This window comes from Xenopus laevis, chromosome 5S (genome assembly GCF_017654675.1).
Source record: "Xenopus laevis strain J_2021 chromosome 5S, Xenopus_laevis_v10.1, whole genome shotgun sequence".
Classification (NCBI taxonomy): domain Eukaryota; kingdom Metazoa; phylum Chordata; class Amphibia; order Anura; family Pipidae; genus Xenopus; species Xenopus laevis.
In genome coordinates this window covers 52,383,387-52,409,997 of record NC_054380.1, presented here as the reverse complement: position 1 = coordinate 52,409,997, position 26,611 = coordinate 52,383,387, and the positions used below count along the sequence as shown (strand labels likewise).

Here is a 26,611-nt window from a genome sequence, read left to right as displayed (position 1 = left end):
GTAAAGTTGAATATTCTTGTCTCTGGTGTTTTAGTCTGGCAGCTCAGTAATTCAGGCGCGACTCTGAACTGTTACAATTTTGCAACATTTAGTTGATACATTTCTCAGCAGTATCTGTGGAGTATTAGCAACTACTGTATCAAGTCTAACAGCTGCCTGTAATGAAATCCAGAGATTCTGCTCAGCAGGAACAAAAATAAGAAATTATACATTTCTTATCTTTGTCCCTGCTGAGCAGAATCTCTGAATGTATCAATTTAGAACAGTTTACAGGGTTGGCGACACCCCCCCCCCCTCCTAGAGCTGCTTTAGAAGGTGAAAAAGGACACTTAACCCATCAATATTACAAAATGACACATAGAAAATAGAATAATTGGAAACAGTAGTTATTATTTGGTGATCTATCTGAAAACAACTAGTTGTTTGAAGGTGAACAACCCCCTTATGGCTGCTTTGCAAAAACTAAGAGAGACCCTTAGAGCCCTTACACTCTTGCATTCCAATACAGTGAGTTTTTGATGAGTTCCGCTGCATGCATATGTACCCTAGGCACTGTATTGGCCTCCTGAACACAGGTGAGAAGCAATGTGCAGCATTTGGAGGTTATGCACAGTGCAGTGAGTGTAGAACCCATAGAAAAGTACAGACTCATACATTCCTGTACAGTAGAATGCTTTTTACAAAAAAGCACCACACTTGGCTTGCAAAAGTAAATTCCTGTGTAAAGGGCCTTTGCATAAAGTAGATAGAGGACTGTACTAATACTGACAAGCACAGGGGTATATAAAACCCCATGTGCCATACGAAATAAATGCCCATTTAAGGGTTTCCAATTATTTAACTTATTTTGCAGCTCCCCAGTAGTAGCTATTTATTCCAACAAAGAAAATGACAGTGTACCATTAACCTAAAAGATAAAAGTGAATCTACAGAACTTTATATGAAAATGCAATTATTTATGCTACCTACATTCGGCCTAAGCACTGCAACATTACTATTTTGAATGTTCTTTAACAGGAGGGTAAAGTGTGTTCGCACTTGTATCACAAACATGAAGATCTTCATTGTAAGACTTCCAAGCAGTTAGTGCATCATTCAGGTTATCCACTGACTCGGTGCAATTCCTCAGCTGAAACTCCTTAGTGAAACATATTTCTATTTGGCCAAGTGTCTGCACAGTTTCACCCTAAAAATAAAATAACCAGTGTTATGATAAATTATTTAATAACATCCTTGGACTGAAAGACATATTAGGTGCTATTGTTATAATAACTCAGACAACTTTTAAAGGTGAGATGTATAAAATTAAAATTATATGAGTGGTACATCTGTTGCAAATATATTGTGAATCATATAAACAATGGAATGGGCTTACATACATACATACAAATTAAAAACATTTTATTACAAAAAATCCAACATTTCTATCACAAACAGTGCTCTTCCTTGGGGACAAACAAACTGAAAAGCAGCACAAACGTTTAAACCCTAACCAATCAAAGTTGAAGCCAAAAACAGTGAACATTTCCCTTTATAGTGGAAATGCCTTTGCCTGCCAGCTGATCGGCTTGATTGATATGGTCATGGTGATTGTCACCTGTGTTCAGGTCACATCTGACCCTATAGTGAGTGCACATACCAGCTTTTATTTGATCATACCCTGATAATAAATGCTTCCTGTTTTCTTGACTGTCCCTGTCTACTTTGCAGTTTTTATTCTCTTGCGCTTTCTATACTAAAGTGACTGTGTCCGCTTAGTTGTGCTTCCTTTGCTTTTACTCCAACTGATGATTCAAACATAAGATGCTGCACCGGTCGGGTGCTGGGGCGGCCATGTGGGACTGTGGTCTTATACAGGGACACCTCTGGGTTGGTTCACCTAACGATATGGAGCTCTGAACGCTGTACAACACTGTACAGGTATGGGACCTGTTATCCAGATAACGGATCTTTCTGTAATTTGGATCTTCATGCCTACTAGAAATTCATGTAAACATTAAATAAACCCAATAGGCTGGTTTTGCTTCCAGTAAGGATTAATTATATCTTAATTGGGATCAAGTACAAGCTACTGTTTTATTATTACACAGAAAAAGGAAATTAATTTTAAAAAATTTGATGATTTGGATAAAATGGAGTCTACCGAAGATGACCATTTCGCAATTTGGAGCTTTCTTGATAATGGGTTTCCGGATAATGGATCCCATACCTGTATATGTTTTTTTACTGATGATTTACATTGACATTTTATACTCTGTGTTTCAAATTATGATCATGGTCAACTAATTATATGCACTTCACTATTCTCCTTTGCTTCCACCACCTGATCACTGCACCAGTTTTACATTGGTTTCCCTGGTTACCAATGACTGTTTCTGGCACCAAATGTGTTTGGTTTTAATTAGGATTTAAATGTTTGTGCTGCTTTTCAGTCTGTTGGGTTGTCCTTGAGGAAGAGCACTAATTGCATTATATATAAAAAATATATATTGCAATCATTCTGCATCACAATGAACTCCACCTTAATTTTGATATATCTTGACCAATGTATATTTTCATAATCTTCTGAAGCAATGGTGACTAAAAGTGAATGTAACCCCTTCTTAGCCACCCCCTGTGCCATAGGTTATATACTATTACCTTCTTACCAATAACAGGTCCTGAATTCCCTTTGCTAAGTGAAAGGGTACTGGGAATTACCTCTCATGGCATTGCCTCCACCTAATGGGACCCAACACACCAATTGCAGTAAAACACATTAACTTAATATTAGAGTAAAGGCCAAGTAAATATGCAGTTCACATATTACTAACCCACCTGGGGAACCCTTTGCAGTCACATCCTGGAACCTCCTTGCCAGGCAAAGTCCTACACTCCACTCCTGGTAGACAAAGAGGGTCTCAGTCCCTTTTCCCCAAAGATCTCTTAACTTTCCCCAGGTAGAACTACCTGGCCAAATACTTCTCGGCTGGACTGAGGTAGTTGCTCCCACATTGCAGGCACACGAACAACACCTGAATGGCATAGCTCCTAGCAATCTCCATAATGCGAGCACACAAAAAGTCCTCCAAGCTCTAAACCGCATGGTTAAGCTTACCAGGATTTGGGGTCCCTTAACCCAAATCCATCAGGGCTATGAAATTCCTTTTAGCCCTACATCTTGCAGCAGTTTCTATTCACTCTGTCCTCAGCGAAGTGAAAGCAGCAATGGCTAAGAGCACATGGCTCTACGACACCTTCTGGCAACTTCCAGTATCTGCCAGAACACACTGCATAGGGTCAAGGGCTCCTCCCCCTCCCTTCAATTTAGGTCCAACCCGTAGCTGGCCAGGCTGGGGATTTCCCACCATGTGGGATTTCAGACCATAGCGGGAAATTAACCCTTTGGATCCCTACATGAACACATTTATACCTTGCAATCCAGAAAATGTGAGGTTGAAGACCCTTGGTGGTGCAGAGGACAAGTTTAAAAAACAGGCTTATCTCATCCCCATTTAGAAGCACACATAGATCAGGTCCAGGAAAGAACTCTGACCCCTTATGGTACTGTGGATCTATATGGCCCACTATGGATATCTAGATAATTTGTACTATAAGGTGCCCTATGCCCTAAGGCAGAGCTGTCAACTTTGCAGAGTGCACAGTCAGAGAACCTGCAGCACTGTCAAAAAAAATTCGGGTATGTGATGTCAGTGGAAATGGAGTGCATGTACACAACTACTCCTGAAGGCACAGAAACCACTATGCGCATGTGCACATCGCTCCAACTGAAGTCACTGAAATGTTCTGCGCATGCGCACACCAAATTTTTTGCCGAAAATCGTAGAAGTCATCAGAAAGCAGTGAAATGTGAGTGACAGGAAGCCATGGGAAAGACTGCAAATTCTGGTAACTCCAGAAAAAAATCCCGTGGGGGGGCTTGACAGTGATTGAAAAACAGTGCTTCATAATGCTAAAAGGCCAGAACAAGAATTTCTCTTTTTAAAGAAATTAATCTAAATGTGCCAAACAACCCAGGTGCTTACAAAAAATCAGTGCTATGTTTATTCAATAAGATGTATAGATGTACAGGTATAGGATACATTATCCAGAAAGCTCAGAATTATGGGAAGGCCATATTTATTCTCTGTATTAATGAAACAGTAACTTGTACTTGATCCAAACCAAGATATAATTAATCATTACTGGAGACAAAACAGGCCTATTGTGTATATTTAATGTTTTAATATTTTTTTAGTAGTATGAAGAAAAATTAAAAAACGATCCGTTATCCAAATAACCCCAGGCCCCAAGCATTCTGGATAACAGATCCCATACCTGTACCTACTTTATTAATAATAATAATTTAATTAAATGTCATTCATTTACCTGACGAGGAGAAAGACACTGAATCTTTGGTACCACTCCATAGAAGCCTTTAAGTGCATTTTCGATGTCTTTCATCTACAGAGAAAAGGTGGAAAAAATAATATTTTCAAGAAAGTATGGACCAATGCTTTGAGAAGTAAAGCTGTGCATTAGATCACTTCACTCACAAAGAAATATATTTTTGGTCACTTTTGTTTATAGCAGCTTCCCTTTTAGGGTGTTTGTGCTTTCTTTTGTTACTTAGTGGGTCCCATGAGGGCTACACTGGAGCATGGAATGAAGACATTTTATATTCAGTGAGAGGGACTCTATAGACACAACCCATTAGAAGGCACTGGTGCTAGAGTTGATGTATTTTTCAAAAGTAATACATATAATTAAAAAAGGGCATTTACAGCATATTAATATAGTGCCTTAAAGGTAAGTATACAACGTTAAAATATCAGTGCCAAACATTTTGTCGCATGCACACGGTTGATAATTTCTGTTTTGTTTGCGGAGAGTTATTTACCACCAACTAAACCTGGTGCTTGTTCCATTGTATACAGCCAAGATATAAAACAACAGACATCTAAGCATTCATTAAAGTTAGGGCCATATCCAATAAAATTTGCTGCAATCTTGAGTAAGTTGCACAGAAGAGAGGACTGTTGTGGTCAGGTAGAGGCTTGTCCATGTAAACATCGCTGCAGAAGCTCTAGATGACAAGATTCCATTGGTTGTGGTAAAAGTATTACTAAATCAAAAACCCTAGTACTTTCTAAAGCAAAATTCAAGATAAACTCAGATAGGTATATTATTATTGGCTTTGAAATATAAGAGTTAAGTATTTCTATAAGAAAATGCCTCTTTTATTCACTCATATCAAGTCTCTCATTTCATTACTTATTTTCCCAACCCTCTGCTCCAAAATATCTGAAATATCCAAGTTTATGCATTATTAGAACATTTAAAAAAAAAAAAAATGTTGGTTGTGGAAAAAACAGTTTGAAAAGAGTAGGGATGCACCGAATCCACTATTTTGGGTTCGGCCAAACCCCCGAATCCTTTGCAAGGGTTCGGCCGAATACCGAAACCAATTCCGAATCCTAATTTGCATATGCAAATTAGGGGTGGAAAGGGGAAGACATTTTTTACTTCCTTGTTTTGTGACAAAAAGTCAAACGATTTCCCTCCGAATATGCAAATTAGGATTCGGATTCGGTTCGGCCGGGCAGAAGGATTCGACCAAATCCGAATCCTGCTGAAAAAGGCAGAATCCTGGCCGAATCCCGAACCGAATCCTGGATTCGGTGCATCCCTAGAAAAGAGACACTAAAGCTACTGATTAACATCATACCTGGTAATATGAAGTAGATGGTATTATGCCAGATTTTTCAAGTACACTAGAAAAAAAATATTTGTGAACAACAAGAACTTACTAGACACTGCTGTATGAAAATCAGACAAAACAACAAGCTCTGTATGCAGGACAACTTAAATGCTACATACTAAATTCCAATTAGTGGGAACTTTACCTAACTTCTCATTTTATATAGGAAAATTAACATAAGGCTCCCAAACAGAGATGAAATTCTAATACTTATTTTACCTTTGCCTTATGGGTTTAAATCATTAGAGCTTTGGTTTGCATTTTCTCTTGACAAATACCCATAGCAACACAGAAATTTAAGCTGAATCAAGCACACATCAACATCAGCCTTTCAGACAAATGACTATTGATTAACTTCTAACTTCGAGGAAGGTGAAAAAATCCCATATAAAAATTGGCTTTTATTAGTTGTGGCCTACGAAAAAATTCCAAGAAGGCATCTAACCAGTTTTTGTTTTTGTTTTTAAGTATTTGCCTTTTTACAACCAAAACATTGAGTTTGAAGCACAAGTCTATTTTTTCTCTATAGCATAAGCTATTGTATGTAAAGTGAATTTACATTTAAAAATGCAAATTTGTATTCTTATTTATGCAAATAGTTTTTCTTATTGCGAATTTTATTACATTCCTCCAAAAAAGTAGTTAGAAAATAATAGCCATACAGTGAATGCTTTCCTGCAGATATGGAACACACCACCCACTGTAACAAGAGAGAGGGTATATACAAATCATGTTTGCCTACAATTAAGGCTTGTATTTAGGGATGGTCATATATGTGTGTTTAAAAAAAGTTTAAACCATGTTCAGCTACATTAGACGATCATTTTATAGACTAAAAACATCATACAGGGTTCCTTATGAAATGGAATTATGGCTCTTTTAGAGTAAAGAGCACACCCCCACCCTTTGTCACAGTTTAAACACTCCAGGTAAAACTGGGTGCTTCCCAATAACAGCAAGGTGCAAGCATGAATGTTTAAGAGGACAATGTTGCCCTTGAATATGTCTTCTCTTTCATACTGATCTTTTGCTCCTTCCAGTGAGTTCAAACACAAGCTTGGTCATTTTCCCATCTTCCCAGTAACAAACCTTAAATGATACCACTGCCATTTGGCTAAACTCACCAAAAAACGAGCTGGCAATCACAGGTTACAGCTTATGATTAAGTGCTTTCTAAGGCAGGAAATGAGTAAGGCTTGTATTTTTGTGCTAGCCTGCTGTTTTCAATATGGTTTCATTTTGCCAGCAGCAGATTTGGGAGGCAGAGGATTCAGCAAATCTTTGCGGACTAAATTTTATATCTTAGAGGGGTGGTTCATTTTCAAGATAATTTTTCGTATGTTATAGAATCACCAATTATTAGCAACCTTTTATTGGTCCTTATAATTTTTTGATATTATTTTTGAATTAGTTGCTGCCTTCTTCTGACTCTTTCTGAATTACCGACCCTGGTAGACCATAAACTGTTGCTCTGTGACACTACAATTTTACTGTTAATTTTTTTTATTACTTATCTAATCTGGTCCTCTTCTATTCATTTTCCAGTCTTACATTTAAACTATCCAATTGCTATGGTAATTTAGACCCCAGCAACCACATAGCTGAAAAGCAGTTAAACAAAGAAATAATTCAAAAGCCCCAAATGATGAAAAATAAAGATCATTTGCAAATTATATCAGCGTATCGCTTTCTATATCATACTAGAAGTTAGTATACAGCTGAACAACCCTTTTGTACCTGTAAGTTGTTCCTGTGTACTCCAACAAAAGCTCTAGAGTAGAGCACAAACACTCATCTTAAACATACTGCAATATATCGACCATCAGTGTGTTTCGCTCACATGGGCATATTAAAGGAGAAGGAAAGTCGTTGGCCACTTGGGGGTGCCAAATGTTAGGCACCCCCAAGTAAATGTATTTACTTATCTGAAACCCCGGGCCGTGATCCTATAAGCAGAAAGTTGCACCGGCCCAGAGTTATACCAGCGAGCACCATGAATTGATTCAACCCCCACCCCCAGCTGTAATCAGCTGCAGCCACAAAGAAAATCGTCACTAAGGGGGTTGCCCGCCTGCACGGCCCGCATCCGGGCCCGCCCCCACATAGTTACATTAGTTTTGTTACCTATTGAGGTCCACCTGTTTGTATAGTTCAAGACCTTTACTAAAGTATTTCAGCTGGGTGTTCAGACACTCCAAAGATGCAGCACAAGTCCCATGTTTCTGCCACTCATGTCTCCTGTTTAATAAAGCAAAATGAGAAATAAGCAAAACATCAAATGGCATGACAATTAAAGCATTTTTCCTTTCCAAGAAACAGTAATCATTACAGCTGACACTCTATGGGGGAAATGTACTTACCTCTGCAAATTCGTGAGCGCTGCCTTCATAGCAGTTCGCCGATCGTCAGCAGACGTAGATACGTCAGGGCTGAGCATATTCATGAAGATCCGAAGGTTACCGAATGCTTGCAAAGTTGCGCAAGTGATAGTACAATCAGCCATTCGAAGTAGCGCTAGCGAAGGGTAATTTGCATAAAGCGGCAAATTTAATAATAAATGGACTTGTATGTTGCAGCGCATACATACGTATATAGGGGTATTCTAATGCCCTACACATGTGCTCACAGTATAGTTAAGGTGCCATATGTTCTCAACTGTAGGGGGGAAGGTGGGAATCCTAAAAAAACAATTTGTACTTTTTTAGTCTATCACCCTATGAAAAGTAGGGGACTAAAACTCCTATATACTATATTGAACTTCGCCTGCTCTGACCTGGCGAAGTAAACTCTGACGAAGGAGGTAACGTTCAGGAAAAAAAACGTAGTTAATTTGCTTAGTTTTGTCCCCTTCGCCAGAGAGCAACTTCGCCAGCGTTAGGGTGCGAAGTTGCGCAACTCTATCTAATTCACTGGCAAATTTTTCGCCAGGGCCACTGTTAGTAAATTGGCAAAGTGGCATAATGACGTTATGCTAGCCACTTCGCATTTTAGTAATTTTGCCCCTATGAATGCTTCTACATTATGAATAATCTGTATATAACCAGATTTTAAGATTTACTTAACATCTGCTGATCACTTTACTAGAAACAGCTGTCCAATGAAATGTTTCTTAACCCATTTATTGCCAAGTTACAGACTTGTAATTGCAAAAGAGAGACAGAGAGGCATATAAAATAAAGTGTAGTTGGAAACTGATGATAGAAGTGAAGGAAAAGGGCAATGCTTGTAATGTTAAAAAGCATTGAACAACACTGTTCTTGGTCATTATGTGGTGCATCTTCAGTTTTTTCTTTCAGCACTCCAGTTCATATGAACTTGATACATATGGGGGCAGTATTTGACTTGCTTATGCCTGCCTTCTTACTGAAACTAATTTTCTTCTACGTCCCTTCCATACAGATGGGCAGTATTTTCTGCGGATCCGTCGCATGTGACAAAACACATGCTACAAGTAGCAGGCGCCAAATATTATGGTACAGTGATAGAAAATCGTAGGTACAAACTAGAAAATCGTAATAGAAAATCGTAGGTACAAACTCCCTTATCCAGAAACCCGATATCCAGAAAGCTCCGAATTACGGAATGACTGTCTCCCATAGACTCCATTTTATCCAAATAATCCAAATTTTTAAAAATGATTTCCTTTTTCTCTGTAACAATAAAACAGTAGCTTGTACTTTATCCAAACTAAGATATAATTAATCCTTATTGGAAGCAAAACCAGCCTATTGGGTTTATTTAATGTTTAAATTAATTTCTAGTAGACTTAAGGCATGAAGACCCAAATTACGGAAAGATCCGTTATCCGGAAAACCCCAGGTCCCGAGCATTCTGGATAACAGGTCGCATACCTGTACATGTATCCGACACAAGTCACAAGACTTGCTGCATAATGCATCTTCATCCGACAGTCGTGTTGTGTGTAGTTTGCACCTGCAATTTTTCTATCACCCATAATATTTGGTGCCTTGTGACTTGTTGCATGAGACGGATCCGATGAGAATCGTCCGTGGAATTCAGCCCTTACACTGTTGCAGTATGGTACCTCCTTCCTTTCTTTGTTAGTCTGCACCTATCAAGCAGCCTTTCTCTGACTGGTGTTTTCATGCTCGTGTTTTTTTTTTTGTATTGTGGTCGGATGCTTGAATTCTCTGTGCAAACACACAGTGGGTATGTGTGTTCCTTATTACACTGGGTGTTTCCTGGACTGGCTGGGGGTTTGCTCCGCTGTAGCAGCATGGCACCGCCTTCCTTTCTGATTATGATTCTGCACTTAACAATCAATATTCATATTTCTTAATGCATGTCTGTGAGATATAGGTCTCTCTAGAAATGTTATTTACTATCTGGTGGGCTTAGGTGTGTGGACAGTTGTAGTTCAACTACACCTACTGAGTTTTGTTGGCTGCATGGTCCCTTTCTCTTAACTGGTGCATTGGCAGACATTTTTCTGTTGGCAATCAGGAGCTAAGATTGTTTGGCTAGTGTTTGGCAGGCAATGCTGCTGGTAATTGGTAGGACCTTGGCTTACTTTGCCACTGTATTTTTATGGCCCCTGGCTTGTTGGCCTGCTGGCTCAGCTCCTTCGTGCTTGTGTAGCGCCTTTGGCTGGCATGCCTGCTGGCCCTTGTGTGGTGCCTTTGGCTGGCTTGCCTGCTGGCACTTCTGTGGCGCCTTTGGCTGGAGTGCCTGCTGGCCCTTTTGTGGTGCTTTTGTCTGGCATTCCCGCTGACCATTATGTGTCTTTTTCTATGGTCTGTAGTTAGTGGCTGCTAGCCTTTGCTATTGTGTTTGCAGGTTTTGTCTATAGCCTTTGGTGCATTCGATTGCTGGCCTTCAGCCTTGGCTGTGGCCCTTGGTGCATGTGGCCTCTGGCCTTGGCTGTGGCCCATGGTGCATGGGGCCTCTGGCCTTGGCTGTGGCCTTTGGCACATGTGGCCTTTGGCCTTGGCTGTGGCCCTTGGTGCATGTGACTGATGGCCTTTTCTGTGGCCCTTGGCGCATGTGGCTGCTGGCCTTTTCTGTGGCCTTTAGCAAACGTCACTGTTGCCTTGTGACAGTTTAGAGAAGGGCAACAGCCTTTGGTGGCTTCTGCTTTTGGCTACAATCCTTGCATGCATGGTGATTCCAGTGGAAGTTCTTGTACCAGCTAGTTGTTGCCATGAGTTATACAGTCAGTAACTCATTTCTGTGCTGGTTGGGCCATTGTGTGTTGGCTTAGATCTGACCTTTGCTTCAGTCTTGTATACATTGTTTTTTGCTATTGTATGTCGCTACTTACTAGCAGTGGCTGGCAGGTGGACCAGTGTTTGCAGGTGCAGTAACTGGCTAGTACATAGAGTGTTGCATGTATAGAAGATGTGTTGTGTGTTAGGGGTTGCAAGCGCAATGCTAGCTTGTTTACCATTATTTATGCGCTAACTGCATTCATCTCTGGTGGTTGCCATGTTCTATAGGGAGCTTGGGAATCAATGACTATAGGTGTGGCAGTTTTTTGTGCATTTATGTTTGCATGCACAAGAGCTAGCTTGTCCAGCCTTGGTTGCAGGCATGGTATCTGTGCAGGTACAGTAGCATAGCACATGTGTACATTGGCTGGCCTGTGCGCCAGTGGTTACATGCATCATTGCTGGTTGGCACCAGTAGTTTGGGTTCCAGCCTTGCATGGACTGTAACACTCCTAGGGTTGATTTCACTGTAGTGCTTTGATTGCTAGTGTGTCCTTGCATTGTAGGTCACTTTCACCATGTGTTGTATCAGTGCTTAGTTGGTTGATAGTATACTGATCTCTGGTGGTTGTTGAGGTTTAAATGCTGTCAGTACCGGTGTGAGTTGTGGTACTAGATGGTAGTTAGCACCAAGCCTTAAGGTAATAGGATAGTGCTGAAAGTTGGGTACATAGCTCCAGCACTAGTGTTAATGTGTACAAGATGTTGCTAGAATTCTGGTCTGGATAATCTGGTCTGCGGATGGTTGCTATCAATCTGCTTAGTTGCAGGGTTCTGGCTGCTAGAGGGCACTTGTGACTTGACCATTTTCTTTATTCTTTCCAGCAGGGGGTTTTATGTGTTGGCAACCATAGTGTGGAAGTCTCTCTATGCTCTCTAGTACCCCTTGAGCACGGAATGAACATTTTTGGTTCTGTGTTGCTTGAGTCTCATCATATGTCACGTTCGGTAGTTCAGAATTGCAATTGCAGCTCTTGTTATCAAATAGTTTTTTGGCCTCTAGGGCATTCTGATACCTATGGCTCCTTTTCAATGAAAAACCCAGATCTGGGGTACTATTCTAGTGAGCACCAATTTTGTCACCTGTTCCAGGGATCCCTTGTGGCTGGTCTGGGCTGTGCATGTAGAGCAAAATTGCAACTTAGACACTAAAAGCCAAAGAAAATTTTGTGCAATAAATTTTGATAAAACTTTGAGGAGCCAGAAAGCCACCACCTATTAATCAAAAGGTGTGTCCAATATAAAACTACAGGCTACACCACATGTTGTGCCACTCCTGAACTATGCAAAGTGTTTAGGCATTCACTTCAGTCATATAGTTTTGCAGTATATCAAAACTGCAACCACGCATTCACTACACCATGCCTGACTGCAACATAAGGCTAAAAGTACCTTTCGTAGCAAAATAATACTGTGTTTAAAGGAACAATTCAGTGTAAAAAGTTGGTAAACAGGCTGTGTGAAATAAAAAAAATATAATCTATAAAGGCTGGAGTGATATAACAGAACAGAACAGAACACTACTTGCTGCTTTTCAGCTCTCTAACTATGAGTAAGTCAGCAACTTTAAGGGACATAACTGTTCAGTGAGTTTACAATTGATCCTTAGCAGCTCAGATTCAAAAGCCAACAGTTATGACCAATGTGCCCCCCTCAAGTTTCTGATTGGTTACAGCCTGGTAACCAATCAGTGGAAACCAAGAGAGCTGCAAAGCAGGAAGTAGTGTTTTGATTATTATGTTACACATTCAGTCACTCTAGCTTTTTTATTTATTTTTTATTTAATGAACTTTATTAGTTTTCAAAGACATTTTTTCCACAAAGTAAAGCATAGTAGTGTTAACTGCATAATCTCAACAAATGTAGCATGTTTAAACAGTGGTATTAAAACAATAAACGTTTGCTCCACCACAGTGTGTTTATTTCTTTGTTCTGTGCATCCCCACATTTTGTTTTCCCACTCCATGAAGGGAGGGTTACCGTTGGCATATATTATGTGAGTGATTTCCACTAATGGGTTTAAAGGCTGTGGTTGGCTAAGATGAGGGCCGACTAGGGTCAAGGTGGGAGGGGGTGTCTCGGCTTCCAATGCCCTTAGGTGAGTCTAAGTATGATCAAGCTTCTCCCTCTCAAATTCCATCCAGGGGAGCCATAGAAGTTCATGGTCATAGCTTGCTCCCTGTATTTGTGCTGTAATGGCCTCCATTGATCTGATCCACTTTACTAATGATCAGCATATGTTGAGTGGGGAGGGAAGTTCCTTTCCAGTTGGCTGCGCGGATCGTTTTTGCGTCAGTGAGTATATGAGTAGCTAACTTATTGTTGTTCAGGAAATTCAGAGCTTTAATGGGCATACCCAGGAGGTAGGTCAGAGGGGTTGGGTGTTATTCTCTGTTTGAAGACTGCTGAGAAGGTGTCTGCTACCATCTCCCAGAACTCTGTCACTACACTACATGTCCACCACATGTGAAAAATAGTACCTTGCTCCTCGCAGCCGGTGAAGCAGAGGGTGGATGAGGTACCTCTCATTAGTTTAAAGAGCCATGAGGGAGTATAATACCATCTGTATATCAGCTTGTACGCCCTTTCAGTCACTGTGGTACAGATTGAGGTCCGTCTGGCCCTGTCCCATACCGTTTATTGCGTGTCTATTTTAATGTTCTATTTTTCAGTAGCAGTATGCACAAAATGTCTCTGTCTTAAATATATTGATAATGGGTTGAGTGCAGAGGACCTCTTGTATTTGACTATATGTATTTTGTGGTCACACCCTCATTGCACCCCCGCCTAATGGTTTTAACCCTTTAAGTGCCAGCAGAATTTCACATTTTGGTTACGCGAAATGCCAGCCGTTTTTGAAACATTTTGTGCTCTCTCACTTTAGGGGCATTTTCTGAGGGGAAACCTATAGTTTACCTAGGAAAACTATACATTGTTTTTTTCGGTAGAAACTGAGCTTTCTAAATCTGCCTGAGTTTTCATGTATTTCCACCTGTGCAAAAAAATTTATAGTGCTAAATACCAAAAAAAAATGAAAAATTACCATTTTTCATCGTATATCAATTTATACCAGAAAAATATTTCATTTTATGGATGAAAATCCAACTGATTTGGAAAGCCTTATGTCTCTCGAACGTGCCAATACCAGATATGTATAGTTTTAGGGAGATTTAGGATTTCTGTACAGCAAAAACTCCCGGCAGTATATTACCGAATTTTGAAAGCACTAAGGCAGAAAACGGCATGCTTTAGATTCCAAGGCAAAAAATCCTGAAACCGTAGGTTTACCCCAGAAAACCATACATTTTTGAAAAGTACACATTCTGCCGATTACAAAATGGGTAACTATGTCTCTCTACTCCCAACTACCAAACATAAAAGCTTGTCTGAACATAGCGGTTTTTCAACAAAAAATTCAAGAAGAAGCACCTGAAATATGATTGCCAGGGGTCCACTGAACAGTTTGATACCCATTATGCATAGGTTTACCAAAGTATCTGGCATTTAGAGACACCAATATGAAGTTAGCACATCCAAATTGTTCAGGACTTTACTTCAGCTACTGAGAAATCAACACATTGACTGCATTTTTTGTGGGGTAAAAACACAGAAATATATGTTTACCCCCCAAACCCATATATTTTTGGAAAGTATACATTCTACTGAATCTAAAATGGGTACCCATGCCTTTCTGCTCCAAACTACTGAGTCGCAAGGCTTTCCCAAAATTGTCGGTTTTGGTGAAATATCTGAAAATTGCCTCAAACCTTCAACTTCCCAGCACCATATCGCCCATGTATCATTACGTACTAAGAAAAAGCACCCTAAATATGATTGCCAGGGTTCCTCTGAACATTTTGGTGGTCATTGTTCATAAGTTTACCAAAGTATCTGGCATTTAGAGGCCCCAAAATGAAGTTAGCGCATACAAACAGTCCCGTGGGTAACTTCAGCTAATGAAAGATCAACACACAGGAGAAAGCTCTCTGTTTAGTGCTGAATTAAGCATTGAAATTCCTGTTTGAGACAGGATTTTTTTGTTATCACTTGGTGTGTGAATGTGTTGTCCACTTGGTGGGTGAAATTTGGGAAGTTTTGAGTTGATTTTCTTTACTAAAAATCAATTTTTCTTTTGACCCTGAAGGTGAGTGATTCCTAGCCCAGTTCCCTTCACTTGCTCTGGGCTACAAACTCACTGTTAGATCCCCTACCCCTCCCCCGCACCTGGGTGTCAGTTTCATTTGCATTTTTCTCTTGTTTCAGCACAAATAGTTTAATTTTTGTACAGATTGAGTGGATATTTTGATTTTGCACTCAGTTCTGTGAGGAGAGAAAGCTAAAGGGAGAAGGATTTAATATAAGTATAAATATAAAATCTTTTCCAGCAGCAGCAGTGCAGCTCCCAGGCACCTGCTCACATTAACCCTCTCCCTGCCACAGCTTCTCAACTTAAAACTTACTTTTTTGTTAATCAATAGTATAAAGCTTTCTTTTTGTGTGGTGTTGTGTAAAATAATGGGAGGGAATAAAAAGGAAAGTTATAAAAAAACATCTCTTGGTTCTAAAGCAAAAGGACCTGAAAAACCCAGCTGTAGCTCTGCAAGGAAACACCAGTCAGAGCCCATGTCAAAAAGCCCATTGCCTCTACTTCTGCTGCTGCAGCCAATGTGACCCCTGCTAAAACATTTGCACACGCGGTAGCTACTGGCAGCAACCCTAGCCAAGTCACTGCTGGGGTAGAGAAGCTTACAAGGAAGCATGGGGTCAGATGCCTAATGTCAAGCACTCATGGCATAGAGGCTTATATAAAGGCTGCAGCTGAAGTGGTGGGCCACTCTGCAGTAGTGGCAGCAAGTAAAATGTATGGGAAAGCCATAATCTTTGCCCGTACTCTAACTGCAGTGCATACTCTGGTACAGAGGGGTATCAGAGTGGGAGGGAGTTATGTCCCTGTAGAACCCCTAGAAGGATTGGGCACAAGGGTGGTTTTATCTAATGTGCCCCCCTTCCTGCAAGACCACTTATTGTACCCCCACCTGCAAGCCCTTGGGGAGTTAAAATCAAATATGTCTAGAATTCCCCTGGGATGTAAGGAGAGCAGACTGAGGCACGTCCTTTCCTTTAAAAGGCAGGTGCAACTACTTTTACCTCGGGGGCAAGACACTATTGAGGGGTCTTTCGGGGTTCCATTTGAAGGGGTGCTGTATAAAAATTTTTACAGCACAGAGGAAGTGAGGTGCTTCCTTTGCAAGAACCTGGGGCACACTCGCCAGAGTTGCCCCAAAGGGCAAATTAAGACCACAGCCCCTGTTCCTGCTCCCAGTGCCTCAAATAAAACATCTTATCCTGCTGGAACTATTTCAGCAGGGTCCTCAAAGGGGATATCTCCTTCACTAAAGAACCTCAAGGTGGCTGTTACACAACCCACCTCTACAACATCCAAACCTACTCCTTCTTCACTGAAGACATCTAAGGCTGCAGCATGTCTTACAATTGCGGCAAAAGAGAAGGGGGAAAACATGTCAAAGCTTCCCCCAGGGTCACAGTTGTTCCTACCACAAAAGGGTGTACCCCTGTTATGGGCACCCCTGAAGGTGTGGGGGTACCCATGATTGCAACACCTGTTGGGGTTGGGGCAGATAGTGGCCTTTCCTCTTCAGATGCCAAGAAAAAGAGGAAGTTTAAATCAAACTGGCTGGTACCTGAGGAATGGGCATCAGTGGTTAATGATGGGGCACCCCCATCCAAGGGTAAAAAGGGCAGCAAAACTTCTGCTCCTCATGTGGTGACATTGTCTGGCCCAACTGTTGGTCACGATCAACCGGTGTCAGACCATGCACTCTTGCCTCCAGACCAGGTGGGGAATAATGAGGTTAATGGTCTGCATGGCCTTGAACATGGTAGTGTTGGTTTCCCCACAGAGTCAGGGGTGCAGTATCTGCCTCAAAATCATTTGGAAGATCTTCCCTTGGAGTGTAAAGAGACACCTAATGAGACTCCTGCAGAGTGGGCAGTCAGTGTTCCTGAGGTGCTGAGATTTGGCAACTGCAACCAACCTCAGTTTTTAGTGCCTCAGGGTATTTCACTCCAGGAGGGGGAGAATATTGGGCTAACCCCCATACAGGACCCTGCAGATAAAACTGCTGGGAAGGATGGTGAGGGTGGAGTTGTAAATACGGTGGAGGGTAGCCAGACAACCTCTACTGTTCATGCTAAAATCTCTCCTCCCTTGTCTTCAACTGACCCAAATGTTATTGCCATCCAGAAAGCACAGGAGGTAGTAGAGAGGGCAGAGGCTAACCATCGAGCCTCCAAAGCTCTACCTGTTGCTGGGGAGCTAATTAGTTCTGTTGCTCCTGTGTCAAACACTTCCAAATGTGTTTCAAGTGAAGTTGAGGGAACACCTGAGCCATTGCAGGGTCTCCTGTAACAACTTGTGGAGAGATTCTCAAAGCTCTAGTGGAGAGGGGAGATTATCAATCCCTTAGCCAGGAAGAGCTCATGGATGAGGGGAACATCGAAGAGGAGGTTGACATAGGAGTGGCAAATCCTTCTACCCCAATCATCCCTGCTGAGGAACTCAAAAAGTTTCTTGAGAGCACCCTTGGTGTTAAATTAGAGAAGAAGATGCACATGGCTCTGGAGAAGTGGCATGATTTGTGAGACAATACATTAAGGTCATAAAAGAGGCCAAGAACTATGGAACAGCGGAATATCTCCGTATAATGAAGTTTCACAAAAAATGTTTGTCTCATCAGACCTTGATGAAGGTTAAAGCACTTCCTAACACTCAGTAATGGCCTTGAGTATAAGCACACTTAATACTAATGGCTGTCGGAATCCTTTCCGAATGTTTCAGGTACTCTCCTTTCTTCGTCAAGGAGGGTACTCTGTGAGTTTCCTCCAAGAGACCCACACCACTAAAGAGCTTGAAGCAAGCTGGAATCTGGAGTGGAAGGGAAGGGTCTTTTTTAATCACCTCACTTGGACATCATGCGGGGTGGTGACCCTTTTCTCAGATTCCTTCCAGCCAGAAGTCCTGAATGCTACCTCTGTCATCCCTGGCCGTCTATTGCATCTTCGGGTCCGGGAGTCAGGTAGAACATATAATCTAATGAATGTGTATGCTCCTACTACCGGACCAGAGAGGGCACGGTTCTTTGAAAGTTTGTCAGCCTACATGGAGACAATTGACTCTGATGAAGCCTTGATTATAGGGGGTGATTTTAATTACACCCTTGATGCTCGAGATAGCAATGTACCCAAGAAAAGAGACTCGTCTGAGTCCGTTTTGCGAGAACTAATTGCTCATTTCTCCTTGGTTGATGTCTGGAGAGAACAGAACCCAGAGACGGTTGCTTTTACCTATGTCAGGGTGAGAGATGGTCATGTTTCTCAATCCCGGATTGATAGGATATATATATCGAGCCATCTCATGTCACGAGCCCAGTCGAGCACCATTAGATTGGCACCATTCTCAGACCACAATTGTGTATCCCTGAGAATGTCAATCGCACCATCTCTGCCAAAAGCTGCTTACTGGCACTTTAACAACAGTTTATTAGAAGATGAGGGTTTTGCAAAGTCAGTCCGGGATACATGGAGAGGCTGGAGGGCCTTTCAGGATGAATTTGCCACATTGAACCAGTGGTGGGATGTAGGCAAGGTTCACCTAAAGCTCTTGTGTCAGGAGTATACCAAAAGTGTGAGCGGGCAGCGCAATGCAGAGATTGAGGCACTGAATGGGGAGGTGCTTGATCTTGAGCAAAGGCTATCAGGCTCTGAAGACCAAGCCCTTCAGTGTGAATATCTAGAAAGGAAAGAAGCGCTGCGTAACATGGAACAACGACAGGCTCGTGGTGCCTTTGTGCGAAGCCGGATGCAGTTACTTTGTGATATGGATCGTGGTTCCCGATTCTTCTATGCTCTGGAGAAGAAGAAGGGGAACCGAAAACAAATCACATACCTTTTTGCGGAGGATGGAACCCCCCTTGAGGATCCGGAGGCTATCCGGGACAGAGCCCGGTCCTTCTATCAAAACCTTTTTTCTCCAGAACCCATCTCTCCAGATGCCTGTGAGGAGCTATGGGATGGGCTTCCAGTGGTCAGTGAGAGGAGAAAAGAGAGGTTGGAAACACCAATCACTCTAGATGAACTCTCTCAAGCACTCCGTTTAATGCCCCACAATAAATCTCCTGGGCTTGACGGACTGACCATAGAGTTCTTCCAGTTCTTTTGGGATACTCTGGGCCCTGATTTCCATAGGGTCCTAACTGAGGCCTTCAAGAAAGGTGAGTTGCCACTTTCGTGTCGTCGAGCAGTGTTATCGCTACTTCCTAAGAAGGGGGATCTCACAGACTATAAGATCGTGGCCAAAGCTATCTCACTTAGGCTCAAATCTGTGCTGGCAGAGGTGATTCATCCTGACCAGTCCTATACAGTCCCCGGTCGGACAATTTTTGATAATGTCTTTTTAATCCGAGACTTACTACATTTTGCGAGAAGGACTGGTCTATCTCTTGCTTTTCTCTCTCTGGATCAAGAGAAGGCATTTGACAGGGTGGATCACCAATATCTTATAGGCACTCTGCAAGCCTATAGCTTTGGCCCACAGTTTGTGGGCTACCTGAAAACAATGTATGCCTCTGCAGAGTGTTTAGTTAAAATCAACTGGTCTCTGACTGCACCTCTGGCCTTTGGACGAGGAGTTCGGCAAGGATGCCCTTGTCGGGACAACTGTACTCGCTGGCCATTGAGCCCTTCCTGTGTCTCTTAAGGAAAAGGCTCACGGGACTGGTGCTCAAAGAACCTGACATGAGGGTGGTTCTCTCAGCCTACGCTGATGATGTAATTCTTGTGGCCCAGGACCTAGTTGATCTTGAGCGGGCACAAGAGTGTCAAGAAGTCTACGCTGCTGCCTCATCTGCCCGGATCAACTGGTCCAAGAGCTCAGGCCTTCTGGAGGGTTCTCTAAGGTAGATTTCCTGCCTCCTGCTTTTCGTGACATCTCGTGGGAGAGTAAAATCATTAAATATTTAGGCGTCTACCTATCAGCTGAGGAGTATCCTGTCTCACAGTATTTCATTGAACTTGAGGAGTGTGTTCTAACGCGCCTTGGAAAGTGGAAGGGTTTTGCTAAAGTACTTTCTATGAGGGGAGAGCTTTGGTGATTAATCAGCTGGTGGCCTCTCAGATCTGGTACCGGCTGATATGTCTTAGCCCAACCCAAGAATTCATTGCTAAGATCCAGAGAAGGTTACTGGACTTTCTCTGGATAGGAAAGCATTGGGTTTCTGCAGGTGTCTCAAGCCTCCCGTTGAAAGAGGGAGGGCAGGGAGTCGTGTGTATACGTTCTCAAGTGCACACCTTCCGTCTCCAGCAAATACAGAGATACTTGTATGCAGATCCTTCTCCACAGTGGTGTACTCTAGCATCGAGTTTTTATCGCCAGGTACGAAATATGGGATATGACCGGCAATTGTTTATAATTGAACCTGAGGGTTTCCTAAGAAACCTTTCAACCCTGCCGGCTTACTACCAAGACACGCTAAAAACCTGGAGCATGGTATCTGTGTTAAGGCAAGGAGCCATTGAAGGGGAAGACATTCTAAATGAGCCCCTACTTTACAATCCATCTTTTAAGACTAGGATGTTAGAATCCATCAGCATCCGACGTCGCCTTTGCCAGGCTCGGTTAACCAGAGTTGGAGATCTCCTGGATTTTGAGAAATCAGATTGGGTGGACTCTCAAGCAGTTATGCAACGCATGGGATTCCTCACCACTAGGGTTCCACACCGTCTTCTCAAGGAAATCAAGGACACAATCTCTCCTGATTCTCACACCTTCATTGATGGGGTTTTACATGCTGGAGAGCCACGTCCACCTTGGAACTCCTCACCTCCAGACATAATAATAGCACCTAAAACCCGTCAATCCCCCCAAGCACCTCCTTCCCCCAACTTGAGCCAGTTGGAGAATTTTCCATTGACACGCTTTCATGATATAACAAGAAAGTTGTTGTACTCTCTAATGCTTCACACTGTACACTTCCTTGCCCTCATCTCCCGATATGATACCATCTGGAGACGTGTGCTTAATGAGGGTGAAAGACCTCAGTGGCGAGCTCTTTATTCCAGTTTGGTGCCTAGACCAACTGGAGACTTGAGTTGGAAAGTGCTGCATGGTGCATTGAGCACGGGAGAGTATTTAGCTTGTTTTACAGACTCCCCAGTAGGGATGTAGCGAACGTCGGAAAAAAAGTTCATGAACATATTCGCGAACTTGCGTCAAAAATGTGGACGGTTCGCGAACGTCGCGAACCCCATAGACTTCAATGGGAAGGCGAATTTTAAAAGCTAGAAAAGACATTTCTGGCCAGAAAAATGATTTTAAAGTTGTTTAAAGGGTGCAACGACCTGGACAGTGCCATGCCAGAGGGGGATCAAGGGCAAAAATGTTTCTAAAAAATCCATTGTTGACACAGCGCTGCGTTTTGTGCTGTAAAGGGCAGAAATCACACTACATTTCTAAACCTGTGTAATAAAATGCTTTAAAACGTCCGGCGTCTACATGCCAATCAAGTCGTGTAAAAGTTACAGCCTGTTCACACGCAAAGACGAAACGCGGTGCTTACTGCAACGCAAAAAGACGCAAAGAGCTTTAATGAATGATACCGTCAAGTGAGCAAATAATAGTTTTTAATTACTAGTTGCTTCTCACCTCCAGGATGTTCGTCCTGTTGGTGGCAATATTTCTGTAGTGGTGTGTTTAGCAGTCACCGTGCTTGTGCGCACGTGCACGGTCAGGCAGAGGTAATTCAATGTACAGTGAAGTGAACCAAAAAACACTGATTCTGCAGTGTGGGCCCAGTTTTGGTCTACTTTATTGATCACCTGCGGTGACCATAAAAGATGCGATTTTGCCACTGTTGCAGAACCCTGAAAAATTAGGCATGTGTACTTTCCTGAAAATTATGTTTTTTTTGTCGCAGCCACTGAACCAGAAGTCCAGAAACAATATGCATATAAATGCTGAAAATATTAATTTTTTTTTTGTGGCAGCCACTGCAGCACAGAGGCCAGAAAAATATGCCATATAAATGCAAACAATATTAATTTTTTTTTGTCGCAGCCACTGCAGCACAGAGGCCAGAAAAAATATGCCATATAAATGCAAACAATATTAATTTTTTTTTGGTCGCAGCCACTGCAGCACAGAGGCCAGGAAAAATATGCCATATAAATGCTAACAATATAAAAAATTTTTGTCGCAGCCACTGAAGCACAGAGGCCAGAAAAATATGCATATAAATGCTGAAAATATTCAATTTTTTTGGTCGCAGCCACTGAAGCACAGAGGCCAGAAAAAATATGCCATATAAATGCTGAAAATATTCTGTTTTTTTTAGTCGCAGCCACTGAAGCACAGAGGCCAGAAAAAATATGCCATATAAATGCTTAAAATATTCTGTTTTTTTTGGTCGCAGCCACTGCAGCACAGAGGCCAGAAAAATATGCATATAAATGCTGAAAATATTCTGTTTTTTTTAGTTGCAGCCACTGAAGCACAGAGGCCAGAAAAAATATGCCATATAAATGCTGAAAATATTCATTTTTTTGTCACAGCCACTGAAGCACAGAGGCCAGAAAAAATATGCCATATAAATGCTGAAAATATTCATTTATTTTTGTCGCAGCCACTGAAGCACAGAGGCCAGAAAAAATATGCCATATAAATGCTGAAAATATTCAATTTTTTTGGTCGCAGCCACTGAAGCACAGAGGCCAGGAAAAATATGCCATATAAATGCTGAAAATATTCAGTTTTTTTTTAGTCGCAGCCACTGAAGCACAGAGGCCAGAAAAATATGCCATATAAATGCTGAAAATATTCAATTTTTTGGTCGCAGCCACTGAAGCACAGAGGCCAGGAAAAATATGCCATATAAATGCTGAAAATATTCTGTTTTTTTTAGTCGCAGCCACTGAAGCACAGAGGCCAGAAAAAATATGCCATATAAATGCTGAAAATATTCATTTTTTTGTCACAGCCACTGAAGCACAGAGGCCAGAAAAAATATGCCATATAAATGCTGAAAATATTCTGTTTTTTTTGGTCGCAGCCACTGAAGCACAGAGGCAGAAAAAATATGCCATATAAATGCTGAAAATATTCGGTTTTTTTTGGTCGCAGCCACTGATGCCAGAGGCCAGACAACTCAGGAATTTACTGATTCAAATTAAACCAGTAGGGTTTGCACCCTAGTTTGTAATGGTGGTGGAGGGAGGAGGACGCTAAAGGACAGCTGTATGTGGAGTCATGAGGCGTGCAGAGAAGGACAGCTGCATGGGGAGTCAGAATCAGAAACTCAGAACAAGTCTTCCGGCGTGCAGTAACCCTCCGAGATCCACCCTCATTCATTTTAATAAAGGTCAGGTAATCCACACTTTTGTGACCTAGGCGAGTTCTCTTCTCAGTTACTATCCCTCCTGCTGCACTGAAGGTCCTTTCTGAGAGGACACTTGAGGCGGGGCAAGACAAGAGGTTCATGGCAAATTGTGACAGCTCTGGCCACAGATCAAGCCTGCGCACCCAGTAGTCCAGGGGTTCATCGCTCCTCAGAGTGTCGATATCTGCAGTTAATGCCAGGTAGTCCGCTACCTGCCGGTCGAGGCGTTCTTTGAGGGTGGATCCAAAGGGTTCTGCCGCTGCCTTGGGCTGAAAAACATTTGCATGTCTGACGTTACAGAGTGGCCAAAGTGCTTTGTCCTTGCAGGTGCGCTCGTGGCAGGATTACTGGCACCTCTGCCCCTGGAATGTTGATGAGTTCCTGAAGTGACATCACCCTTAAAAGCATTGTACAACATGTTTTGCAGGCTGGTTTGTAAATGCAGCATCCTTTCAGACTTGTGGTATGTTGGTAACATTTCTGCCACTTTATGCTTGTACCGAGGGTCTAGTAGAGTCGCGACCCAGTACAGGTCCTTCTCCTTAAGCCTCTTAATACGGGGGTCCTTCAACAGGCATGACAGCATGAAAGACCCATTCTCACAAGGTTGGATGCAGAGGTATCCATCTCCGCTTCCTCGTTATCAAGGACTGCATCATCCACGGTCTCCTCCCCCCAGCCACGTACAAGACCAGGGGTCCCCAAAAGGTCACCACCAGCCCCCTGGGAAGCCTGCTCCTGTTGGTCCTCCTCCTCCACAAAGCCACCTTCCTCCTCTGACTCCACTTCTGACACCTCTCCCTGCGTTGCAGCAGGTGCCTGGGTTCGTTCTGGTGATTCCGACCAGAAATCGTGCGCTTCCTGCTCCTCGTCACGCTGGTCTACAGCCTCATCTGTCACTCGTCGCACGGCACGCTCCAGGAAGAAAGCAAAGGGTATTAGGTCGCTGATGGTGCCTTCGGTGCGACTGACCATATTTGTAACCTCTTCAAAAGGGCGCATGAGCCTGCAGGCATCGCGCATAAGCACCCAGTAACGGGGGAAAAAAATCCCCAGCTCTGCAGATCCAGTCCTACCACCCAGTTCAAACAGGTATTCGTTGACGGCTCTTTGTTGTTGCAGCAGACGTTCCAACATGAGGAGCGTTGAATTCCAGCGAGTCTGGCTGTCGCAAATCAAACGCCTGACTGGCATGTTGTACCGCTGCTGAATGTCAGCAAGGCGTGCCATGGCTGTATAGGAACGTCTGAAATGGGCCGACACCTTCCTGGACTGCCTGAGAACGTCCTGGAATCCTGGGTACTTTGAGACAAAACGTTGTACTATTAAATTCAGAACATGTGCCATGCAGGGCACATGTGTTAAATTGCCCAGTCTCAGTGCTGCCAACAGATTGCTTCCATTGTCACACACCACTTTTCCGATCTTCAGTTGGTGTGGGGTCAGCCACCGATCGGCCTGTGACTGCAGAGATGACAGGAGTACAGATCCGGTATGGTTTTTGCTTTCCAGGCACGTCATCCCCAAGACAGCATGACAACGGCGTACCTGGCACGTCGAATAGCCTAGGGGGAGCTGGGGGTGCACAGTTGTGGAGGAGGACGAGGACCCAGCAGCAGAGGACGAAGAAGAGGAAGAAGACGAGGTAGAGAGCGAAGGAGGAGTAGAGGTGGTGGCAGAACCGCGTGCAATCCGTGGCGGTGACACCAACTCCACTGTCGTTGTTGAGCCACACATTTCCTGCTTCCCAGCCATGACCAAGTTCACCCAGTGGGCAGTGTAGGTGACATACCTGCCCTGACCATGCTTGGAGGACCATGCGTCAGTAGTCATATGGACCTTTGGCCCAACACTAAGTGACAGAGATGCGGTGACTTGGCTCTGCACATGGTGGTACAGGTGTGGTATTCCCTTTTTTGAAAAAAAATTGCGGCTGGGTACCTTCCACTGCGGTGTCCCAATTGCTACAAATTTGCGGAAGGCCTCAGAGTCCACCAGCTGGTATGGTAAAAGCTGGCGAGCTAAGAGTGCAGACAAGCCAGCTGTCAGACGCCGGGCAAGGGGGTGACTCGCAGACATTGGCTTCTTACGCTCAAACATGGCCCTCACAGAAACTTGGCTGGGGGCAGATGACTGGGAATGGGAACTGGTGGTCAAGGTGGAAGGCGGAGTGGAGGGTGGTTCAGAATGGGTCAAGGACAGCAGAGGTAGAGCAGTAAGATGCTGGACCAGAAGGAGGGTGGCTTTTAGTTTGCCTGTTGCCTTTGAGGTGTTGCTCCCAAAGTGCTTTGTGCTTGCCGTTCATGTGCCTTCGCATAGAAGTTGTACCTATGTGGCTGTTGGGCTTCCCAAGACTCAGTTTCTGACTGCACTCATTGCAAATTACAACGCTTTTGTCAGAGGCACACACATTAAAAAAATCCCACACTGCTGACCTTTTTGAGGCTGGCAATCTGGGGGTAAAAGTAGAAGTCGGCGGCGTTGGCAGCAATGGCGGGTGCGTTGGCCGGCTGACCACAGGTGCCGATACATGTTGTTGCCCTACTGTTCCCTGCGAGCTGTCCTCCCTGCTTCTTCTAAGTCTTATTCTCCTCCTGCCTCTCTGACTCTCCGTCTCTCCATCTGAACTATCCTACTCTTGCTCTCTTCTACTGGCACCCACAAAACATCAATCTCCTCATCATCATTCTCCTCAGATGCATCAATTTCTTCTAACAGCTCACAGAAGGAAGCAGCAGCGGGGACCTCCTCGTCATCACTCATTATGTCCATCTCTGTTGTGTTCTCTGCCAGAATTAAATCTGGTGTAACGTCCTCATCTCCTTCATCTTCTTCTGCCAATAATGGTTGCGCATCACTCAGTTCAAGAAACTCATGTGAAAATAACTCCTCTGACTCCAGTGAAGAAGGGGCGCCGGTGGTGGAGGAAGTGTTACGTGGGGTGCCCATAGCAGTGGAGGATGAGGATGTTGTGGTAAAGTTAGAAACGGTAGAGGATGGGGTGTGCTGTGTAAGCCAGTCAACTACCTCTTCAGCATTTTGGGAGTTCAGGGTCATTGCCTTTTTAAAACTGGGCAATTTCCTAGGGCCACAGGATAGCATAGCAGCACGGCCCCTAGTGCCTCTGCGTGGCGGCCTGCCTTTGCCTGGCATTATTTTTAAATCAAAAACAACAACAACTCAGGTGGTGTTTC

The 26,611-nt window shown here is 43.1% G+C and overlaps 1 protein-coding gene across 2 annotated transcripts in view; it reads right to left on the bottom strand.

Annotated features, from left to right (window-relative positions):
- Positions 1 to 248: 248 nt before the first annotated feature.
- Positions 249 to 26,611, bottom strand: part of LOC108705607 (ribonuclease T2-like) — an 89,700-nt gene continuing 63,337 nt past the window's right edge. Inside the window, exons 1-5 of one of the 2 annotated variants that reach the window (XM_041564549.1) lie at positions 8,101 to 9,291; positions 7,865 to 7,978; positions 5,708 to 5,753; positions 4,369 to 4,443; positions 249 to 1,186 (exon numbers count right to left, since the gene is read on the bottom strand). In XM_041564549.1, coding sequence (XP_041420483.1) covers positions 995 to 1,186; positions 4,369 to 4,443; positions 5,708 to 5,753; positions 7,865 to 7,978; positions 8,101 to 8,321 — 648 coding nt within the window. In that variant the 5' untranslated portion in view covers positions 8,322 to 9,291 and the 3' untranslated portion in view covers positions 249 to 994. Of the gene's footprint in view, positions 1,187 to 4,368; positions 4,444 to 5,707; positions 5,754 to 7,864; positions 7,979 to 8,100; positions 9,292 to 26,611 lie in introns of those variants that run through there. The other variant, XM_041564548.1, reaches the window with a different exon arrangement.